Source organism: Gorilla gorilla, chromosome 13 (genome assembly GCF_029281585.2).
Source record: "Gorilla gorilla gorilla isolate KB3781 chromosome 13, NHGRI_mGorGor1-v2.1_pri, whole genome shotgun sequence".
Taxonomy (NCBI): domain Eukaryota; kingdom Metazoa; phylum Chordata; class Mammalia; order Primates; family Hominidae; genus Gorilla; species Gorilla gorilla.
The window spans coordinates 72901626-72921444 of record NC_073237.2 but is presented as its reverse complement, the minus strand read 5'-3'; the positions used below and the strand labels follow the sequence as shown (position 1 = coordinate 72921444).

The 19819-nt window shown below is 44.2% G+C and overlaps 1 protein-coding gene across 9 annotated transcripts in view; it reads left to right on the top strand.

Annotated features, from left to right (window-relative positions):
* The window catches only part of PRUNE2 (prune homolog 2 with BCH domain), a 292041-nt gene that overhangs the window by 190377 nt on the left and 81845 nt on the right, over positions 1–19819 (top strand). For all 9 annotated transcript variants that reach the window (XM_055351078.2, XM_019033860.4, XM_063696471.1 and 6 more), the window contains exons 7-9: positions 512–670; positions 2871–9453; positions 10109–10871. In XM_055351078.2, coding sequence (XP_055207053.2) covers positions 512–670; positions 2871–9453; positions 10109–10871 — 7505 coding nt within the window. The remainder of the gene's footprint in view (positions 1–511; positions 671–2870; positions 9454–10108; positions 10872–19819) is intronic.

Sequence of the window (19819 nt, the reverse complement as noted above, 5' to 3'; positions counted from 1 at the left end):
AATCTCCCAGAATTCTACGCTGGAATAAAGATCACCCAGTAAACTCAGCTATTTTGATTCGTAGGAATTTCTCCTTGGAGTTAATAATAATCATTAGAAAAAAAATACAGGAAGAAATAACTTCCTCCTATTCTTATTGTGATAAATTGTAACAATAGCAGACATTCGTATATAGATCCTATAAGCGACAAGAGGGAAAATAGGATTTGCAAATTAAGCATCTGAATAAATATTTTAGAAAAAAATGTTTAGGATATCTGTTCTTTGTCTAAACTATTCTTAATACTGGCAAAAACTCCTTTCTTACATGGTTTGGGAAAACAAACAAGCAAAGTGTATTTTAAGCCATAGCATGAAAGTTTCCACTCTTTCTCAAAGCAAACTGTATTTCACTTGCCTTAAATAATAAATATCTCTCCTAAATACATCATAAGACTGGACAAATTTGTGGAACAACTCCCCACAGCTGGGCAGTTTGACATTAATATCAAATTTCCTGTTGTCGTTTCAGAATTGTCTGTTTCACAGCAATATTACCAGTGACTTGAAAGCATTTACAGACAAGTTTGGTTTTGATGTCCTCATCCTGTTCTCCAGCTATCTGTCAGAGGAGCAGCAGCCGAGACGACAGATTGCTGTGTACTCAGAAAACATGGAGCTGTGCAGTCAGGTGAGCCCCTCCTCTGACCCCGGCATGTTCCCTCTGTCCTAACCTGCTGGCTTTCAGAACACATAGTGCAAGACAGAACAGATTGGTGGCTCATGAGCAATTAGCCCAAGAGGTAGAGTCCTAGAGGTTTGAGTTTTAGGAAATTATGGGGGTACTTTTTACATCTGGCCTTTTAAGAAAGCCCCAAAAGCATTTCTCTTCTTGACTGAATCCATAGTGCAAAACATTAGCTCTTTCTCATTCCCAAAAGAGCAAGTTCTCCTTTGGGTGCTATTTTCTTCTAGGACTGCTCCCTGATCATAACTGACAAGGTTTAGCCCCTGTCCCAGGACCGGTTTGGTGCCCAGTGTTTAAGACCTGGTGATCTGATGCTTTAATCAAAGTTAGTCTGTCTCCAGGTACCAGAACTCTGACTAGGTAATCAGTTATCCTCCAGGTTGATAGCTGAGTCTTTTAACCCAAGGCCTAGGAAATAAAAAAAAAGAATTAGATAAATTAATCAAAATAGGCCATCGGATATACCAAAGCCAGGTGTACTTAATAACTAATATGAGAACATACATGTTTCATTATAATAGGAGCCACACGGGGCCCCGGATGCTTCATTACTTATTTCTCTTCGCTAATGGATTCAATGCCTTATGTATCCATGGGTGGCTAGAGGCACAGTCTCTGCCCCTTTCTTTTCTACATCCTCCTTTCTGTCCCCCAAGAGCTCCACTGTAGCTCTCTTGACCCATGCCTGTGGATACTCTCAGGCTCTCTCAAGTCCGAATGTGAAAGAGCATCTCTTCCTCTGACCTGCATCACCAGCCTGTGGTTTTTTCATCACTTTCCTCTGCATTTGGTTTCAAAGCTAAATTTCATCTTTTGTCACTGGCTTCCCAGGGACGGGATTTAGGCCTTGGAAGCCCACAGTATGGCGGCTTTCAAATCACTTTTAGCAGTAGATCCCTTTTTCAAACCGATGTGAAAATTGGTTCATTGGAAACAGACAAAAGTAGAAGAGCAGATGAAGGAGTTAAAAGCTCTTGAGTTGACCCCAGTCCTCCTATTTTCTCCCCACCCACCCTCCCCATCCTAGCAATAGCCAGAGGTGGATCCCTGGAATCTTAAGCAACAGAGTCCTGGCTCTGGCCTAGCGAGTTCCTCTTGGCCTGTGTGGTCACACCACTGGCTGAGTCAGCCTTTGCAGCTAGGCTGCCTGGGTACAGAACTCAGGCTCCAGCACTTGTTAGCTGTGTGTTGCTGGACAAGTTATTTAATCTTCCTGTATCTTCATTTCTTCATGGGTAAAATAGGAATAAAAAGAGTTCCTACCTTGTGGAATTACTGTGGTGATTAAAAGAGATAATGATCATAAAACCCTTAGAACCATGCCTGGCACATGAAAGCACTCAATAAATGTTAATTAGTAGTAGTAGTATCTATGTGAGCTCCATGGTGGTAGTGGTGGTGGTTATTATTATTGTTAATTTTATCTCTACTAATCCTGTGGGGCCATTTGGAAGGCCCAGCACAACAAAATACTCCTGAAATTCCCCAAAAATCAGAAAGCCGTAACCCAGTTCTGGCCTCACACTGACCATCCGTCAGTGTCCCCTTGCCTCCCAGGTTGGCTTTGCCTGTTTTGGGCTCCATGCCTCCGTTACCTGGGGTGAAAGGGACTGAGGGGTCCTGAGTGCTGTTCAGAAAGGTCAGACCGCGAGAGCTTCTTTGTCTTTCCTACTCTCTCTTTTGCATTCCGAAGCTATCAGAGGTTCAAGCAGCCCTGGCTGCCCTCTCCCAAACAAGAGCCTGTCTCCTGATATTGTCCCCTTATTCCAACACTTTTCCTATAGTTGTCAGCAACATGCATTATCTCTGCTTTTTTCAATTCGAATTACATTGCTATTGGAAGATGGTATTATATTACAGTTAGGAAAGAAGTTAAGAGGTTTAAACTCCTTTACCCAAACGTTCAGGAGCCATCAAAATCGAGCACCTGGATTTTGAATTAAACAGAGAGACAGTTGGATAGAATTGGAGAAAGGGTTGGTGGTACAGTAATCAGAACTTTCTAAGTTTGAGATCTTCTTTTTCAGACAGATGAACACAGATTAATTTTATATTTAAAAATTAAGCGAGATAAATTGCAAAGTGCAGTTGCAAAGTGCAACAGTGCTTGAGTGCTGACACAAATTCCTGTGCCTTCCGACAGATTTGCTGTGAGCTGGAAGAGTGTCAGAACCCTTGCCTAGAACTGGAGCCCTTTGACTGTGGCTGTGATGAGATCCTGGTGTACCAGCAAGAGGACCCTTCAGTGACTTGTGATCAGGTGGTTCTCGTTGTCAAGGAAGTCATCAACAGGAGGTGTCCAGAGATGGTCTCCAATAGCCGGACGTCTTCAACAGAAGCCGTGGCAGGCAGTGCCCCCCTCTCCCAGGGTTCTTCTGGGATTATGGAATTGTACGGTTCTGACATAGAGCCACAACCCAGCTCTGTGAATTTCATAGAGAACCCTCCAGATCTCAATGATTCTAACCAGGCTCAGGTGGATGCCAATGTAGACCTTGTTAGCCCAGACAGTGGACTGGCTACCATTAGGAGCAGCCGCTCATCCAAGGAGAGCTCTGTTTTCCTCAGTGACGACAGCCCCGTGGGAGAAGGTGCTGGGCCTCACCACACCCTCCTCCCAGGGCTTGACTCCTACAGCCCCATCCCTGAAGGGGCGGTGGCGGAGGAACATGCATGGTCTGGAGAACACGGTGAGCACTTCGACCTCTTCAATTTTGACCCAGCACCCATGGCTTCTGGGCAGTCCCAGCAATCTTCTCATTCTGCAGACTACTCCCCAGCAGATGACTTCTTCCCCAACAGCGACCTGTCAGAAGGACAGCTCCCCGCTGGGCCTGAAGGACTTGATGGCATGGCAACCAACATGTCTAATTATTCGTCCAGTTCACTTTTGTCAGGAGCTGGCAAAGATAGCCTTGTGGAACATGATGAGGAGTTTGTCCAGAGACAAGACAGTCCCAGAGATAACTCTGAAAGAAATTTGAGCCTGACAGATTTTGTGGGAGATGAATCCCCTTCCCCAGAAAGGCTAAAAAATACTGGAAAGAGGATCCCACCAACACCCATGAATAGTTTAGTAGAAAGCTCGCCATCCACTGAAGAACCAGCCTCACTCTATACAGAAGATATGACCCAAAAAGCAACTGACACAGGTCACATGGGGCCACCTCAGACCCATGCACGGTGCAGCAGCTGGTGGGGTGGTTTGGAAATTGACTCCAAAAATATTGCAGATGCGTGGAGTTCCAGTGAACAGGAATCTGTTTTCCAGAGCCCTGAATCATGGAAAGAGCATAAGCCAAGCTCCATTGATAGGAGAGCCTCAGATTCTGTATTTCAACCAAAGAGCCTCGAATTTACAAAGTCAGGTCCCTGGGAGTCTGAATTTGGTCAGCCTGAACTGGGTAGCAATGATATTCAAGACAAAAATGAGGAAAGCTTGCCGTTCCAGAACCTGCCCATGGAGAAGTCACCTTTGCCAAATACATCTCCCCAAGGAACAAACCACCTGATAGAAGACTTTGCTTCTTTGTGGCATTCTGGTCGCTCTCCCACAGCCATGCCCGAGCCCTGGGGAAATCCTACAGATGATGGTGAACCAGCAGCTGTGGCGCCATTCCCAGCCTGGAGTGCATTTGGTAAAGAAGATCATGCTGAAGCTTTAAAAAATACCTGGAATTTGCACCCACCTTCTGTTAGGGACCCGAATGAGTGGGCCATGGCAAAAAGTGGGTTTGCCTTTTCTTCTTCAGAACTACTGGACAATTCACCCAGTGAGATAAACAATGAAGCAGCTCCAGAAATCTGGGGCAAGAGAAACAATGACTCCAGGGATCACATCTTTGCACCTGGAAATCCCAGTTCTGATCTGGATCACACATGGACTAATTCTAAGCCACCAAAAGAAGATCAGAATGGTTTAGTGGATCCTAAAACTAGGGGCAAGGTATATGAAAAGGTAGATTCCTGGAACCTTTTTGAGGAGAATATGAAGAAAGGAGGGTCAGATGTCCTAGTTCCTTGGGAAGATTCCTTCTTATCTTACAAATGTTCTGATTACAGTGCATCCAACCTAGGAGAAGATTCGGTGCCTTCCCCCTTAGATACCAATTATTCCACCTCAGACTCTTACACATCACCAACATTTGCTGGAGACGAAAAGGAAACTGAACACAAGCCATTTGCTAAAGAGGAAGGTTTTGAGTCAAAAGATGGTAACTCCACGGCAGAGGAGACTGACATTCCTCCTCAGTCACTGCAACAGTCATCTCGAAATCAAATCAGTTCAGGTCCTGGGAACCAAGACATGTGGGCTTCACCTCATACAGATAACAGTTCTGAAATAAATACCACTCACGACCTGGATGAAAATGAACTCAAGACAGAGCACACAGATGGTAAGAATATCTCCATGGAGGATGATGTCGGGGAAAGCAGCCAGTCCAGTTACGACGACCCCAGCATGATGCAACTGTACAATGAAACAAACCGACAACTCACACTTTTGCACAGCAGCACCAACTCCCGGCAGACGGCCCCTGACAGTCTCGACTTGTGGAACAGAGTGATTTTGGAGGATACTCAGTCCACTGCAACGATCTCAGATATGGACAATGATTTGGACTGGGATGACTGCAGTGGGGGTGTGGCAATCCCCAGTGATGGTCAAACAGAAGGATACATGGCTGAAGGTTCCGAGCCGGAAACCCGATTTACAGTGAGACAGCTGGAACCCTGGGGCTTGGAGTATCAGGAAGCAAATCAGGTAGATTGGGAGCTCCCTGCCTCTGATGAGCATACCAAGGACAGTGCTCCCAGTGAACATCACACACTGAATGAGAAAAGTGGGCAGCTAATTGCAAACAGTATTTGGGATTCTGTCATGAGAGATAAAGACATGTCATCATTCATGTTACCAGGCTCCTCACATATCACAGATTCAGAGCAAAGCGAACTACCTCCTGAAATCCCCAGCCATTCAGCAAATGTTAAAGACACTCATTCCCCAGATGCGCCAGCAGCCTCTGGAACCAGTGAATCAGAGGCACTTATATCTCATCTTGACAACCAGGACACAGAGAGGGAAACCCTGCAAAGTGATGCAGCATCCTTGGCGACTAGGCTTGAGAATCCAGGGCATTTTGCACACCCAGATCCATGGAAGGGTCATGGCAATGGACAAAGTGAAAGTGAGAAGGAAGCCCAGGGAGCCACTGACAGGGGGCAACTTGATGAAGAGGAGGTGATCGCCTCTGGTGTGGAGAATGCCTCAGGGATTTCTGAAAAAGGGCAGAGTGACCAGGAACTGTCTTCTCTGGTTGCATCTGAACATCAGGAAATCTGCATTAAATCAGGCAAAATCAGCTCTCTTGCTGTCACTTTCAGTCCTCAAACCGAGGAACCAGAGGAAGTTTTAGAGTATGAGGAGGGGTCTTACAATCTAGACTCCCGTGATGTGCAAACAGGGATGTCCTCAGATAACCTGCAGCCAAAAGATACCCATGAAAAACACCTCATGAGTCAAAGAAATTCAGGTGAAACTACTGAGACTTCAGATGGGATGAATTTCACAAAATATGTATCTGTACCTGAAAAGGATCTTGAGAAAACTGAAGAATGTAACTTTCTAGAGCCAGAGAACGTGTGTGGAGGGCCACCTCACAGAGTTCCCCGAAGTCTTGACTTTGGGGACGTCCCTATAGACAGTGATGTGCACGTCAGCAGCACACGTTCTGAGATAACCAAAAATCTTGACGTTAAGGGGTCTGAAAATAGCCTTCCAGGAGGTGGTTCGTCTGGAAATTTTGACAGAGATACTATTTCTAGTGAGTATACTCATTCAAGTGCATCAAGTCCTGAGTTAAATGACTCTTCAGTTGCACTGTCCTCCTGGGGCCAACAACCCAGTTCTGGGTATCAGGAAGAAAACCAAGGCAACTGGAGTGAACAGAATCACCAAGAATCTGAACTAATTACCACTGATGGCCAAGTAGAAATAGTTACCAAAATGAAGGATTTAGAGAAAAACAGAATAAATGAGTTTGAAAAGAGCTTTGATCGCAAAACTCCTACATTTTTAGAGATCTGGAATGACTCGGTTGATGGTGATTCCTTTTCCTCTTTATCCAGTCCTGAAACAGGCAAATATTCTGAACATTCAGGGACACATCAGGAAAGCAATCTAATTGCTAGCTACCAGGAGAAAAATGAACATGACATTTCTGCAACTGTGCAGCCAGAGGATGCCAGGGTCATTTCAACAAGCTCAGGTTCTGATGATGACAGTGTCGGTGGTGAAGAGTCAATAGAGGAAGAGATCCAGGTGGCCAACTGCCACGTTGCTGAGGATGAATCCAGAGCTTGGGATTCACTGAATGAATCTAATAAGTTCTTGGTCACAGCTGATCCTAAGTCTGAAAATATTTATGACTACCTAGACAGCTCAGAGCCAGCAGAGAATGAGAATAAGTCAAACCCATTCTGTGACAATCAACAAAGCAGCCCTGATCCCTGGACTTTCTCCCCATTAACGGAGACTGAAAGGCAGATTACAGCAGTGGAGAAGGAGAAGAGATCTTCTCCAGAAACAGGGACGACAGGAGATGTTGCATGGCAAATATCTCCCAAAGCTTCGTTCCCAAAGAACGAAGATAATTCTCAACTGGAAATGCTGGGCTTCTCAGCTGGTAGCACTGAGTGGTGGAATGCCTCACCCCAGGAAGGGAGACTAATTGAAAGTCCATTTGAAAGGGAGCTGTCTGACTCCAGTGGTGTGTTGGAGAGAAATTCTTCAGTATACCAAAATGCCAGTCCCTGGGGAGTACCAGTTCAGGGTGATATTGAGCCCGTGGAAACACACTATACTAATCCTTTTAGTGACAACCATCAGTCACCCTTTCTGGAAGGTAATGGGAAGAACTCCCATGAGCAACTCTGGAACATTCAACCAAGGCAGCCAGACCCAGATGCTGACAAGTTCAGCCAGCTTGTAAAATTAGACCAAATTAAAGAAAAGGACTCAAGAAAGCAAACCTTTGTGTCTGCTGCTGGTGATGAGCTGACTCCTGAAACACCTACCCAAGAGCAGTGTCAGGACACCATGCTGTCAGTCTGCGATCAGCCAGACGCAGCCTTTACTCACGCAGAGGAAAATGGTTGTGTTACATCTAATGTTTCAACTGATGAAGGTCAAGAAACAAATCAGTGGGAACAAGAAAAATCATACCTAGGTGAGATGACAAATTCAAGCATTGCCACAGAAAATTTTCCTGCTGTCAGTTCTCCCACCCAACTGATAATGAAGCCAGGCTCTGAATGGGATGGCTCTACCCCAAGTGAGGACTCCCGAGGTACCTTTGTGCCAGATATTTTACATGGCAACTTTCAAGAGGGTGGGCAGCTGGCCTCTGCCGCGCCTGACTTGTGGATAGATGCTAAGAAGCCCTTCAGTTTGAAAGCAGATGGTGAGAATCCTGATATCCTGACGCACTGCGAACATGACAGCAATTCTCAGGCTTCCGACAGCCCTGATATATGTCACGATTCTGAAGCAAAGCAAGAGACTGAGAAGCACCTCAGTGCTTGCATGGGACCTGAAGTGGAATCCAGTGAGCTTTGTCTCACTGAGCCAGAGATAGATGAAGAACCCATTTATGAGCCTGGGCAGGAGTTTGTCCCATCCAATGCAGAACTCGATTCTGAAAACGCAACTCTGCTGCCTGCAATTGGCTATCAAGCAGACATAAAGGGCTCCTCTCAGCCCACCTCTCATAAAGGTTCACCCGAACCTTCTGAAATAAACGGTGACAACAGTACAGGTTTACAAGTATCAGAAAAAGGAGCCAGCCCAGATATGGCACCAATTTTGGAACCAGTTGACAGAAGAATCCCAAGGATTGAAAATGTGGCAACTAGCACTTTTGTAACTCACCAAGAGCCAACTCCAGAAGGTGACAGTTCTTGGATATCAGACAGCTTTTCTCCTGAAAGTCAGCCTGGTGCAAGAGCTTTGTCTGATGGTGATCCACATTTATCCACAGAGAATCCTGCCTTGGTTCCTGATGCTTTGCTAGCCTCAGACACTTGTCTGGATATAAGCGAAGCTGCCTTTGACCACAGTTTCAGCGATGCCTCGGGTCTCAACACATCCACGGGAACAATAGATGACATGAGTAAACTGACATTATCCGAAGGCCATCCGGAAACGCCAGTTGATGGGGACCTAGGGAAGCAAGATATCTGCTCATCTGAAGCCTCGTGGGGTGATTTTGAATACGATGTAATGGGCCAGAATATCGATGAAGATTTACTGAGAGAGCCTGAACACTTCCTATATGGTGGTGACCCTCCTTTGGAGGAAGATTCTCTGAAGCAGTCGCTGGCACCGTACACACCTCCCTTTGATTTGTCTTATCTCACAGAACCTGCCCAGAGTGCTGAAACAATAGAGGAAGCTGGGTCTCCAGAGGATGAATCTCTGGGATGCAGAGCAGCAGAGATAGTGCTTTCTGCACTTTCTGATAGAAGAAGTGAGGGAAACCAGGCTGAGACCACAAACAGACTGCCTGGATCCCAGCTGGCTGTGCTGCATATTCATGAAGACCCTGAGTCCGTTTATTTGCCGGTAGGAGCAGGCTCCAACATTTTGTCTCCATCAAACGTTGACTGGGAAGTAGAAACAGATAATTCTGATTTACCAGCAGGTGGAGACATAGGACCACCAAATGGTAAGAAACATTCCATTCTTCCACTTCCAAGAAACTGCTGCGTTGATTAAACTAGTGCATATCTGTAAGACACACTCTTCCTACCAATGAGGGTAGAGAGAAAACTAACTACATTTGCAAGGCATGCCTCACTAAGTCCTGTATTATAACAGCAGTAAAATCTAGTGCATATGTAATACCTATTCCTGATAGTGCACGAGAAAATCGAATGACTCTACAAAATAAAAATATTTTCTAGCTGGGCACGGTGGCTCACACCTGTAATCTCAGCACTTTGGGAGGCCAAGGAGGGGGGATCACCTGATGTCAGGTGTTCGAGACCAGCCTGGGCAGCATGGTGAAACCCCATGTCTACTAAAAATACAAAAATTAGCTGGGCGTGGGGGCAGGCGCCTGTAGTCCCAGCTACTCGGGAGGCTGAGGCAGAAGAATAGCTTGAAACCAGGAGGTGGAGGTTGCAGTGAGCCGAGATCACACCATTGCACTCTATCCTGGGTGACAGAGCGGGACTCTGTCTCAAATGAATGAATAAATAAATAACTAAAATATATAAAAAATATTAAGTTACCTCTTTTAGATGATCATTTGCAAGGATCACAAATCACACAATGTGTTAATTAAACCTTGTTCTCCTCTTCTCACTTTCAACTTCCAGTTCTAGGTGCCAGCAAGGAAATAACAGAATTGGAAGAAGAAAAAACAATTCCTACCAAAGAGCCTGAGCAGATAAAATCAGAATACAAGGAAGAAAGATGTACAGAGAAGAATGAAGATCGTCATGCACTACACATGGATTACATACTTGTAAACTGTGAAGAAAATTCACACTCAAAGCCAGAGGCCTGTGAAAAAAGAGAAAGCATAGCTGAATTAGAATTGTACGTAGGTTCCAAAGAAACAGGGCTGCAGGGAACTCAGTTAGCAAGCTTCCCAGACACATGTCAGCCAGCCTCCTTAAATGAAAGAAAAGGTCTCTCTGCAGAGAAAATGTCTTCTAAAGGCGATACGAGATCATCTTTTGAAAGCCCTGCACAAGACCAGAGTTGGATGTTCTTGGGCCATAGTGAGGTTGGTGATCCATCACTGGGTGCCAGGGACTCAGGGCCTGGGTGGTCTGGCAAGACTGTGGAGCCGTTCTCTGAACTCAGCTTGGGTGAGGGTCCCCAGCTGCAGATTCTGGAAGAAATGAAGCCTCTAGAATCTTTAACACTAGAGGAAGCCTCTGGTCCAGTCAGCCAATCACAGAAGAGCCGAGGCAGGGCTGGCCCGGATGCAGTTACGTTGCAGGCTGTCACCCATGACAATGAATGGGAAATGCTTTCACCACAGCCTGTTCAGAAAAACATGATCCCTGACACGGAAATGGAGGAGGAGACAGAGTTCCTTGAGCTCGGAACCAGGAAACCAAGACCAAATGGGTAAGCAAAAAGCTAGATTTATTTTTTTTCCTGAAAAGCAACTTATTTAGAAACCTGGGAAATGGTTAGAGGTTATGGAATATGAGGAATACCTGGATGATAGCAGCTTTGCTTATACTGAATGCAAGGCACACCATCAGTAAAAGCAGCTACTAGATAACTATAACCATAATGATAATTTATGTACATTTTCAGCCAAAAAGGCCCTTCAATTTTCATTCAGAGTCTTATACCTACCCCCCAACTGCCACCCCACCTGCTTGAATACCTACATGACTCTTAAACAGGCAGTTGGGAATACAAGGAAGTGACACTAACATTTAATCAGCACCTACTATGTGCAAGGCAGTTTGCATACATTATCTCATTTAATCCTAACATGCCAGTTGGGGGAATGGAAGGAGTAGGGTTGAGTAGGGTGATTCAAGGCTCAGAAATTTTCTATAATTTGCCTAGAATTAAGTAACCAGAGTGAACACCTGGGATTCAAAGCTTGCCACCTCCAAAGCCTGTATTTTCTCAGTTGACACACCGCTTAGCATACAGAGGCATTTTCATATTTTCAAATACAAGGCATTTTCTGGTTTTATGTAAGCACCTAACTTATAGTTAAATAAGAGACAGGCTCCACAGCAGTCTCCAAATCTCAGTGGAACACATTCATTCCCTAATTGGCAGAGAAATTGGCAAACTGTCATTAAATCAGTGATTCAGTCATTCATTCACTCATTCATTCATTCATTCATTCATTCATTCATTCATTCACCATGTGGTTTTTGAGAGCTTGCTCTGTGCCGTGGTTCTGGGTAGCCAATGGGCATATATCAGGGAATAGGATGTCATCACTGCCCTCAAGCTTCCAGTCTCTGCTGAAACTGTTTAGCATTCTTCATTTCTCTTCATTTGTATTTATGAAGCCCACCTGCTTCCAGGGACAAAAGAACAAATTGTGAAAAGTAACTTAAGTAACGGGGAAAGTCATGTTTTCTCCTTAAAATGTAATAGAGAAAAGATATCGGCCAGGTGCGGTGGCTCATACATGTAATCCCAACACCTTGGGAGCCCAAGGTGAGTGGATCACTTGAGGTCAGGAGTTTGAAACCACCCTGGCTAACATGGTGAAACCCCATCTCTACTAAAAATTCAAAACTTAGCCGGGGTGGTGGCAGCACCTGTAATCCCAGCTACTTGGGAGGCTGAGACAGGAGAATTGCTTGAACCTGGGAGGTGGAGGTTGCAGTGAGCCGAGATCGTGTCACTGCACTCCAGCCTGAGTGACAGAGCCAGACTCCGTCTCAAAAAAAAAAAAAGCGAGAAAAGATATATTTTTGCTACTCAGCTTGGGAGTATAAAGGACTATACACATCACATACCCACAGTGAGTCAAGGAATCTGGATTCCAGCCTGCCTCTACCATGACTGATTATACATTTTAGGATTAATCCCAGGCTTAGGTTTTCTCATCCGTAAAATTAGTGAGTTGGGCTGAAAGATCTCAAGGCTTCCTGCAGTATTAAATTCTGGGAACTTAATTTGTGTGGAAACAGAATGTGTCCAGGGGAGCTTTGGCATTCACAAATTACATTTCTTGATGAAAGGAACAAGGACAATGGAAAGAATAGCTGGGGTATGTTGAGGATTAGCCAAGTGCAGAAGGGGTTAAAAGCTCTACCATATTCCAGGGCAGCTTCATAAATCCAGACATTGTCAGCTGGCCTAATCCTTCTTTCTTCCTGTCAAGCTATTTTCTTCCAGAGAGACCCCAGATCCGTTATCAGAAAGAGAGTAGCAGATGGATCCCAGCAGCCCTGCTGGCATTGTTATAGATTGAGCTCAGAACTCAGGCAGCCATGAGTTGGCTGAGCTATTGTTTGGCTTCTTGTCTGCATTTTGCACATGCCCCGAGATCCAACAGATGACAGTCAGTGTTCAATTGTGCCACCAGCACCTTTTCTTTCAACAAGATTTCTTTGCTCATCCCTTTCTGCTCAGCTTTTGTAGTACTGAAACTTTTCTCACAATGGGGATGGGGCAGATTTTCCCTCCGGCATGTGTATTATCTTTTGCATAAATAATTTACTCTGAATGTGTAAGTCTCCCTCTGTGCTAGATTTTGGGAGAATAAAGAGTTGTCTAAAACAGTGGTTCTCTAAGTGGGGTCCTAAGAACAGCAGCATCAGTATCACCTGAGTACTTGTTAGAAATGCAAATTATCGGCTCCGACTCAGACCTCCGGAATCAGGAACTCTGGGGGTGAGGCCCAGCCAGCTGAGCTTCAGCAACTCCTGATGCCCTCCAAAGCTTGAGAACCACTGGTTTAAAACATACTGTCAGCCGTCTAGGAGTTTACAGTTTAACTAAAGAGTTAGACATAAGTAAAAAGGTAGATAGCAGTGAAATATTTAAGTCAAGTTAGTCAATGCCCAATGTCAGTTTAAATATAAAATGGATACTAACTACAGGCTATTTGCTGTTAGACCAGGTGCTAAGCACTCTGCGCTATTTCACTTTACATAGGGCAACCCTGCGAGACAAGAATTATACAAGTGAGGAAATAAGAGGAGAGATATCTGTTTCGGGCGCCGTTATGGAACAGGCAGCAGGAATGGCTTATTCTCTGTCAGACACAGGAGACAGAGTGCCCAGGGCCCATGATACTTTAAGGAGCCCATGAGAATATTTTCTTTTATAGTCAGAAGAAAAAATTATTATACTTTCAAGTGGATTTGTCTTTATACCAACAAAGTTATAAATTTTTAAAAAATGTTTTAATGACAGAAGGGGCTTATGAAGGCACTTCTGAAGGGGCTTGTGAAAGTCACTAAAGGAAAGGTCATAATTTGGAAAGGCAAAGAAGAGGGTAAGAAGCTAGCTGAGTGAACTGGGATGAATACTATGAAGGAAGCCATGGAGACAGGAAGGTAATCACAGAAGCAAAACAATGAGATAGCTGTGGTTTCCCAAACAAAAACCTGGAAACATCTTCTGACACATATCCTGATCATAGAACAGAAGATCCAAAATCAAGACCATTCTGCAAAAAAGAAAATTAAGAAAGCCTCTTCTTAAATAGAAATAGGTTCATAGTATGTGCAATATGACTCACCAGCTGCAAATCAGCTTCTTCCCTCCCCTCCTTCAGCCTCAGCCTCTCTTAGCTGCCAAATTGTTTTGAGAGCTGCAAGCCACATTTTCAAAATCTGAGAAAGCATGAGAAAAATGCCTTTTCTCCTCATATGCCACCTACTGACTCTTGTTAACAAAACTTGTTACTAGGGCTGAAAGATAACCTCTCTCCCTTGAGATTTGCAGCACTGCATTCATGTTCCCTAGGATCAATCTTTCCAGAATCCTTTGCCAACACCTTGGTCATCCTCCAGCTATAGACCTGTCCAGCAGGGGATCAAATACCAGTTCCCCAAGACAGTGATGGATGTGCCTGATCTTTCCTACATAGTCACAAAGAACATTTGCAGGGTAATCTGTAGCACACAGACCTTTCTTAAAAGGAAGAAACACTTAGCTGTTTATTTTAAAGAAAGCATGATTGGAAGAATGCTGTGTGAAGAAAGGGGTAATTTGGTTACATGTTAGGGTTTTTCAGAAAAACAGAACAAATAGGAGATATCTGTATTTAGATCTCCATCTTGCTATCTAGCTAGCTACTGAGAGAATTTTAAGGAATTGGCTCATGCGATTATGGGGGCTGGCAAGTCTGAAGTCTATAGGGCAAGCTGGCAGCCTGGAAACTCAAGGAAGAGTCATCATTGCAGTCGTGAATGTGAGTTCTGCAGGGCTGCAGGCTGGAAATGCAGGCAGGTTTCTGGGCTGCAGTCTTCAGGAGAATTCCTTCTTCTTCAGGAAACTTCAGACTTTGCTATTAAGACCTTTATCTGATTGGATGAAGGCCCCTCACATTATGGAGGGTAATTTGCTTTACTCAAAGTCTGCCTATTTCAATGTTAATCACATCTTAAAAAATACTTTTACAACAACATCTAAACTGGTGTCTGACCAAATAACTGGGCACCATAGCCTAGCCAAGTCGAAACGTAAACATTAACTATCACAGGTTGTAGTAAAAAATCTGATCTATATGTTAAACAAGGATTAAGTCATTAAAATTTTAAAAGTCACTATCTGAATTATTTGAAAATGTGACAATTGATATATAGATATATTGGCTTTCCATAGATATGAGCAAGGAAATAATGTGCAAGGGAATTTTTAAAAATCATTTCCAAGAGGATTGAGAAAACGGATGATATTCAACTGATGAATCTTTTGGAGATACAGGCAGCCATGAGGGATGGAGGGAGGGGTGGGAGTGGGGTGGGGAGGAGGGAAGGAGAAGAGAGGAAATCGTTGTGTCATGTACTTTTGAAACAGTATTGAGACATCACTTGACCCTCATATTTGTGGAGCTGTATCTTGTTTCCTAGCTCTGTGAGGTGAGGTATTCAGTATTCCCTGAAATAAAGATGACCTTCGAACACAGTGTATTTGGTTCTATGGTGATCTTTCTGCATCTTTTCTTTTTAAGTTAGTAATTTTCACCTTTTTTCCTGTCTGATAACATTGTAGAAAAGAATTTATCTTTCTGCTTATGAGTGACACCGTGAGATCTTTTTGTTCTTCGTGAAGTCAGACTTTTTCTGTCTATGACTTATGGTTGGGGAGTTAGTACATTGGGTCTTTTATCCACGTGAATGTTGAAAATGAGAAATAGATTTTAAAAACCAGTTGACTCTTTCTCTCAATGTTGGATAACGGGAACCCTGAGAAACATCAGGCAGACCAAGCTGTACCCCAGTTCTGAACATTTGCCATTTCTCAGAGGTGAGTTGATGCTCTCTAAACTCCAGTGCGCCCTTGCCTATTCACCATTTTTGGGCTTTGCCCTGTACCAAACCTGGAAGAACAAACTTAGCACTGACTCTGAGTTCATTTATTTTTGTAATTATATTTGATCTGTTGGTGTGGTATGTTGGTGAGTTGGTGGTGATAAGTATCATTAAAAGTCCTTTGCCAGGCACGGTGGCTCACGCCTGTAATCTCAGCACTTTGGGAGGCCAAAGCGGGTGGATCACCTGAGGTCACGAGTTTGAGACCAGCCTAGCCAACACAGCAAAACCCCGTCTGTACTAAAAATACAAAAATTAGCCAGGCATGGTGGCACACGCCTGTAATCCCAGCTATGCAGGAGGCTGAGGCAAGAGAATCGCTTGAACCCAGGAGGCGGAGGTTGCAGTGAGCCGAGATCACACCACTTCATTCCAGCCTGGGTGAAAGACCAAAACTTTGTCAAAAAAAAAAAAAAAAATCCTTTACATTTGCAGTTTAATTCAGGACTTAGTCTCTTTCCTTCATTTCCTTCTTTTCTCTCTTGCTTTCTCTCTCTGTCATGCCCTCCACCCACTTCTACATTTCTGGCCAGCCCTACCCAGAGCAGACTTTCCATAGTAAGTGCTTGCAGACTGACAAATACATTATTTTCTTTGGTCCACCCAAATGACACTTGAGATAGACAGGGCAAGTGTTCCTATCCCCATTTCCCAGCCAGATGAGCAAACTGACTTAACACATGAACTGCTTCATGTCATCCAGAAATGAGAAAGTGGTGAGGTTAGGACCTAAATTTAAGTCTTCTCTGTCTAGCCCAGTGCTTGTCAATGAAACACAGCTGCCCAAACAAGCATTTCTCTTGAGCTGCTTCTATAGGTTGATGTTTTCATTCCTGTTCTCCCGTTGTCTCGTTGAAAGGCACATAAAGTGTAGCAGGAGATATTTTGAGACAGACTGAGCCAGAACTGCCTGACTCCTCAGACTGTCTTGTGACCTACTGGGCTTTTTTGATACCTGAGTAAATATTTGCTCCCACGGTGGATCTGTGAGTGCTCGTGCCATGTCAGTGGGCTGCTCCCCATCTGTGGTGTGTGGGACCAACTCGAGTGGTTGGAGACCAGAGGTAAGGGAGAGCATCAAAGCCCCTCAATGTTCATTTACGTTTTCCAAATATTTATAGGTGTGGTATTTTGTGGTGAGGGATTTTACAGCCAGAGAGAGCCACGAGTGCCAAGATGAGGTGGTGCAACTCCGTTTCCCCGTGGGAGGAACGCCCACAAAGGAGTCCATTTGTGTTGTATTGGCTTCTAGTTTGAGGAAAAACCCAAGGTGCTTCTCTGGCTGGAAACTTGAAATATCACAACTAGTGGCATTGCTTACTTTAGGGGGAAAAAAAATCTCTATGAAAATTGCTGGTATTTGAGGAAGACAAGAAGCCATGACTTTCGAAAGCAGGGTGTATTTGCATATCAGGGGCACAGCAAGAAAGCGATGACACATTCAAATTAGGAAAATCTGAGAGATTTAATAAAGAGTATTTACGAAGATGGAGGCAAAGTGTGAGGAACTCACAAGGAATAGTGCAGTAGCCCAGGAACAGGAGCAGTACGGCTGTTATTCTTCCTAGACCCCAGGAGTGGGGAGACAGTGATGACCAGAACCCACAAAGACAATTTCAGGTAGAAAAGGCCACCCTGAAAGGCGTAGTGACCTAGTGTGAGGGACATGGCCAGCGGGAGGCACTCCCGCCTCTTCCCCTGCATCTCCCACCGGGGATCCTCACTGGTCAAAACCTAGTGGAGGCCGGGCGTGGTGCCTCATGCCTGTAATCCCAGCATTTTGGGAGGCCAAGGCGGGCAGATCACTTGAGGTCAGGAGTTTGAGACCATCCTGGCCAACATGGAGAAACCCCTCTCTACTAAAAATACAAAAATTAGCTGGGTGTGGTGGCGGGCACCTGTAGTCCCAGCTACTCGGGAGGCTGAGGCATGAGAATGACTTGAACCTGGGTGGGGGAGGTTGCAGTGAGCTGAGATCATGCCATTGCACTCCAGCCTGGATAACAAACAAACAAACAAACAAACAAACAAACAAAAAACCTAGTGGAAGTCGGCAGGTGAGGGAGGCTTGGGGCAGAAAGCAAAATGGAGAAAGTAGGAGAGTAGAGCTGACGAAGCAAACAGAAGCTGTTCAGTGCAGCTAGCCGAATTGGAGAGTGGTGGACCTCGGCCTCTGAAAACTGTCCTGAGATGTTCCTGTGCAGGATTAGTTAACTGTTTCTCCAGTACATTGGAGGATCAGTTTCTGAGATCTATGTAAGAGTTCTTCAAGAACAAAGGCTATCAAAAAGTCAGTGCAGGATTGGGTAACCCTTTGTAGAAGCCCAAGCTGCCGGTTCTGAACCAGCAGGGAATACTTGCTGATGTCACAGACATTTTGGTTGTCACAACTGGGGTGGGTACTCCTGTCATCTAATGGGCAGAGGCCAGGGATGCAGTTACATATCCTACAGTGCACAGGAGTGCCCCCCGCCACACAGGGTTATCCAGCCCCAAATGTCAACACTGCCAGTGTCGAGAACTCTGCTCCATCTCTTTGCCTTATTTTATTGCTACTACTTTTTTTTCCATCTGAAAAGATCTTCTATTTACTTATTTACTTAATTGATTCTGTTGCATCTGTCTCCACCTATGAGAGTATAACCTCCAAGAAAGCAGGAGTTTGGTTTGTCTTGTTCATCATGGTACCCCTGTTGCTTAGAATAGCACCTGCCACATGTTAGACACCCCATAAATATGCCTGATTGAATGAATAGAAAAGAAAGGGTAGTTTGCTCAACATAATTTGCTTCTAATGACACTGTGATAATTTCTGGCATTTGTTGCTTCTTTTCCCAAGGGAGATGTGCTGGTTTTAGTTTGGAAGGAATATGCATCTTTCTTTTCTCAAGTTACCAAATTCATCTTTTTCCTTCTTTTGTAATTTGAGGCCATAGTTACCCATTTTCAGTGTTCCCATGCTTTTCTTGTTCATTACAGTTCCTCCAAGATTCTTTCAGCCTTTCAGTTTTCTTAGAGTTTTGTTATTCACTCATCCTCATGGGGAGAAAATAGGTGTGTCTGTTCAATTTTCCTTCTTGGTCATCTATTGCCTATACCATGGGTATTATAATCTCTTCACCTTGAAATAACTTCTCCTGGCTGGGCACGCTGGCTTATGCCTGTAATCCCAGCACTTTGCAAGGCCGAGTCGGGCAGATCACCTGAGGTAAGGAGTTCGAGACCAGCCTGACCAACATGGTGAAATCCCATCTCTTCTAAAAATACAAAAATTAGCCAGGCGTGGTGGCACACAGCTGTAATCCCAGCTACTTGGGAGGCTGAGGCAGGAGAATCGCTTGAACCTGGGAGATGGAGATCACAGTGGGCTGAGATTGTACCACTGCACTTCAGCCCAGGTGAACGAGTGAGACCATCTCAAATAATAATAATAATAACTTTTTTTATTGGAGAGGAACATGGTTTTATTTAATTAGTCATCTATTATACCATCAACTCAAGCAGCTGTTGATAATATGTAATCTTCAAAGACCTTTTTATATTTATTTTTTAAACTTCCATTTATTAAATAACAATTTAAAAGTATTAATTAGGCTCTCAGAGAATAACTAAAACTCCACTGGAGAATTTGACATCTACATGCCCTTTTTTTCAACATAATAGAATGCTATTTACTGCAGTTAAGCAGTAATTCTTATTTAAAAAAAATTTTTTTAACTGCCTTTGTATAATGAATAAAATAATGCATTTCCTCAAATGCCCAGCATACTCTGAGTTAGGACTGTTTTGCCCTGGCACAATCTGTGAGAACATCTTGCAAGACAAAAAGGAGTATTACTGGTGATAACCTATGTCCCTCATTTCCATTTAATGAAGTATTACTTAAAATGTTTTTAAGGTATCTATGATTGGCCTGATGACAATAACTTAATCACCGTGCCTGGCCAACTGCTAAGTTCCAAAACAGATATTATTATTTAAAACAGAATTAGGCCAGATGTGGTGGCTCACACCTGTAATCCCAGCGCTTTGGGAGGCCAAGGT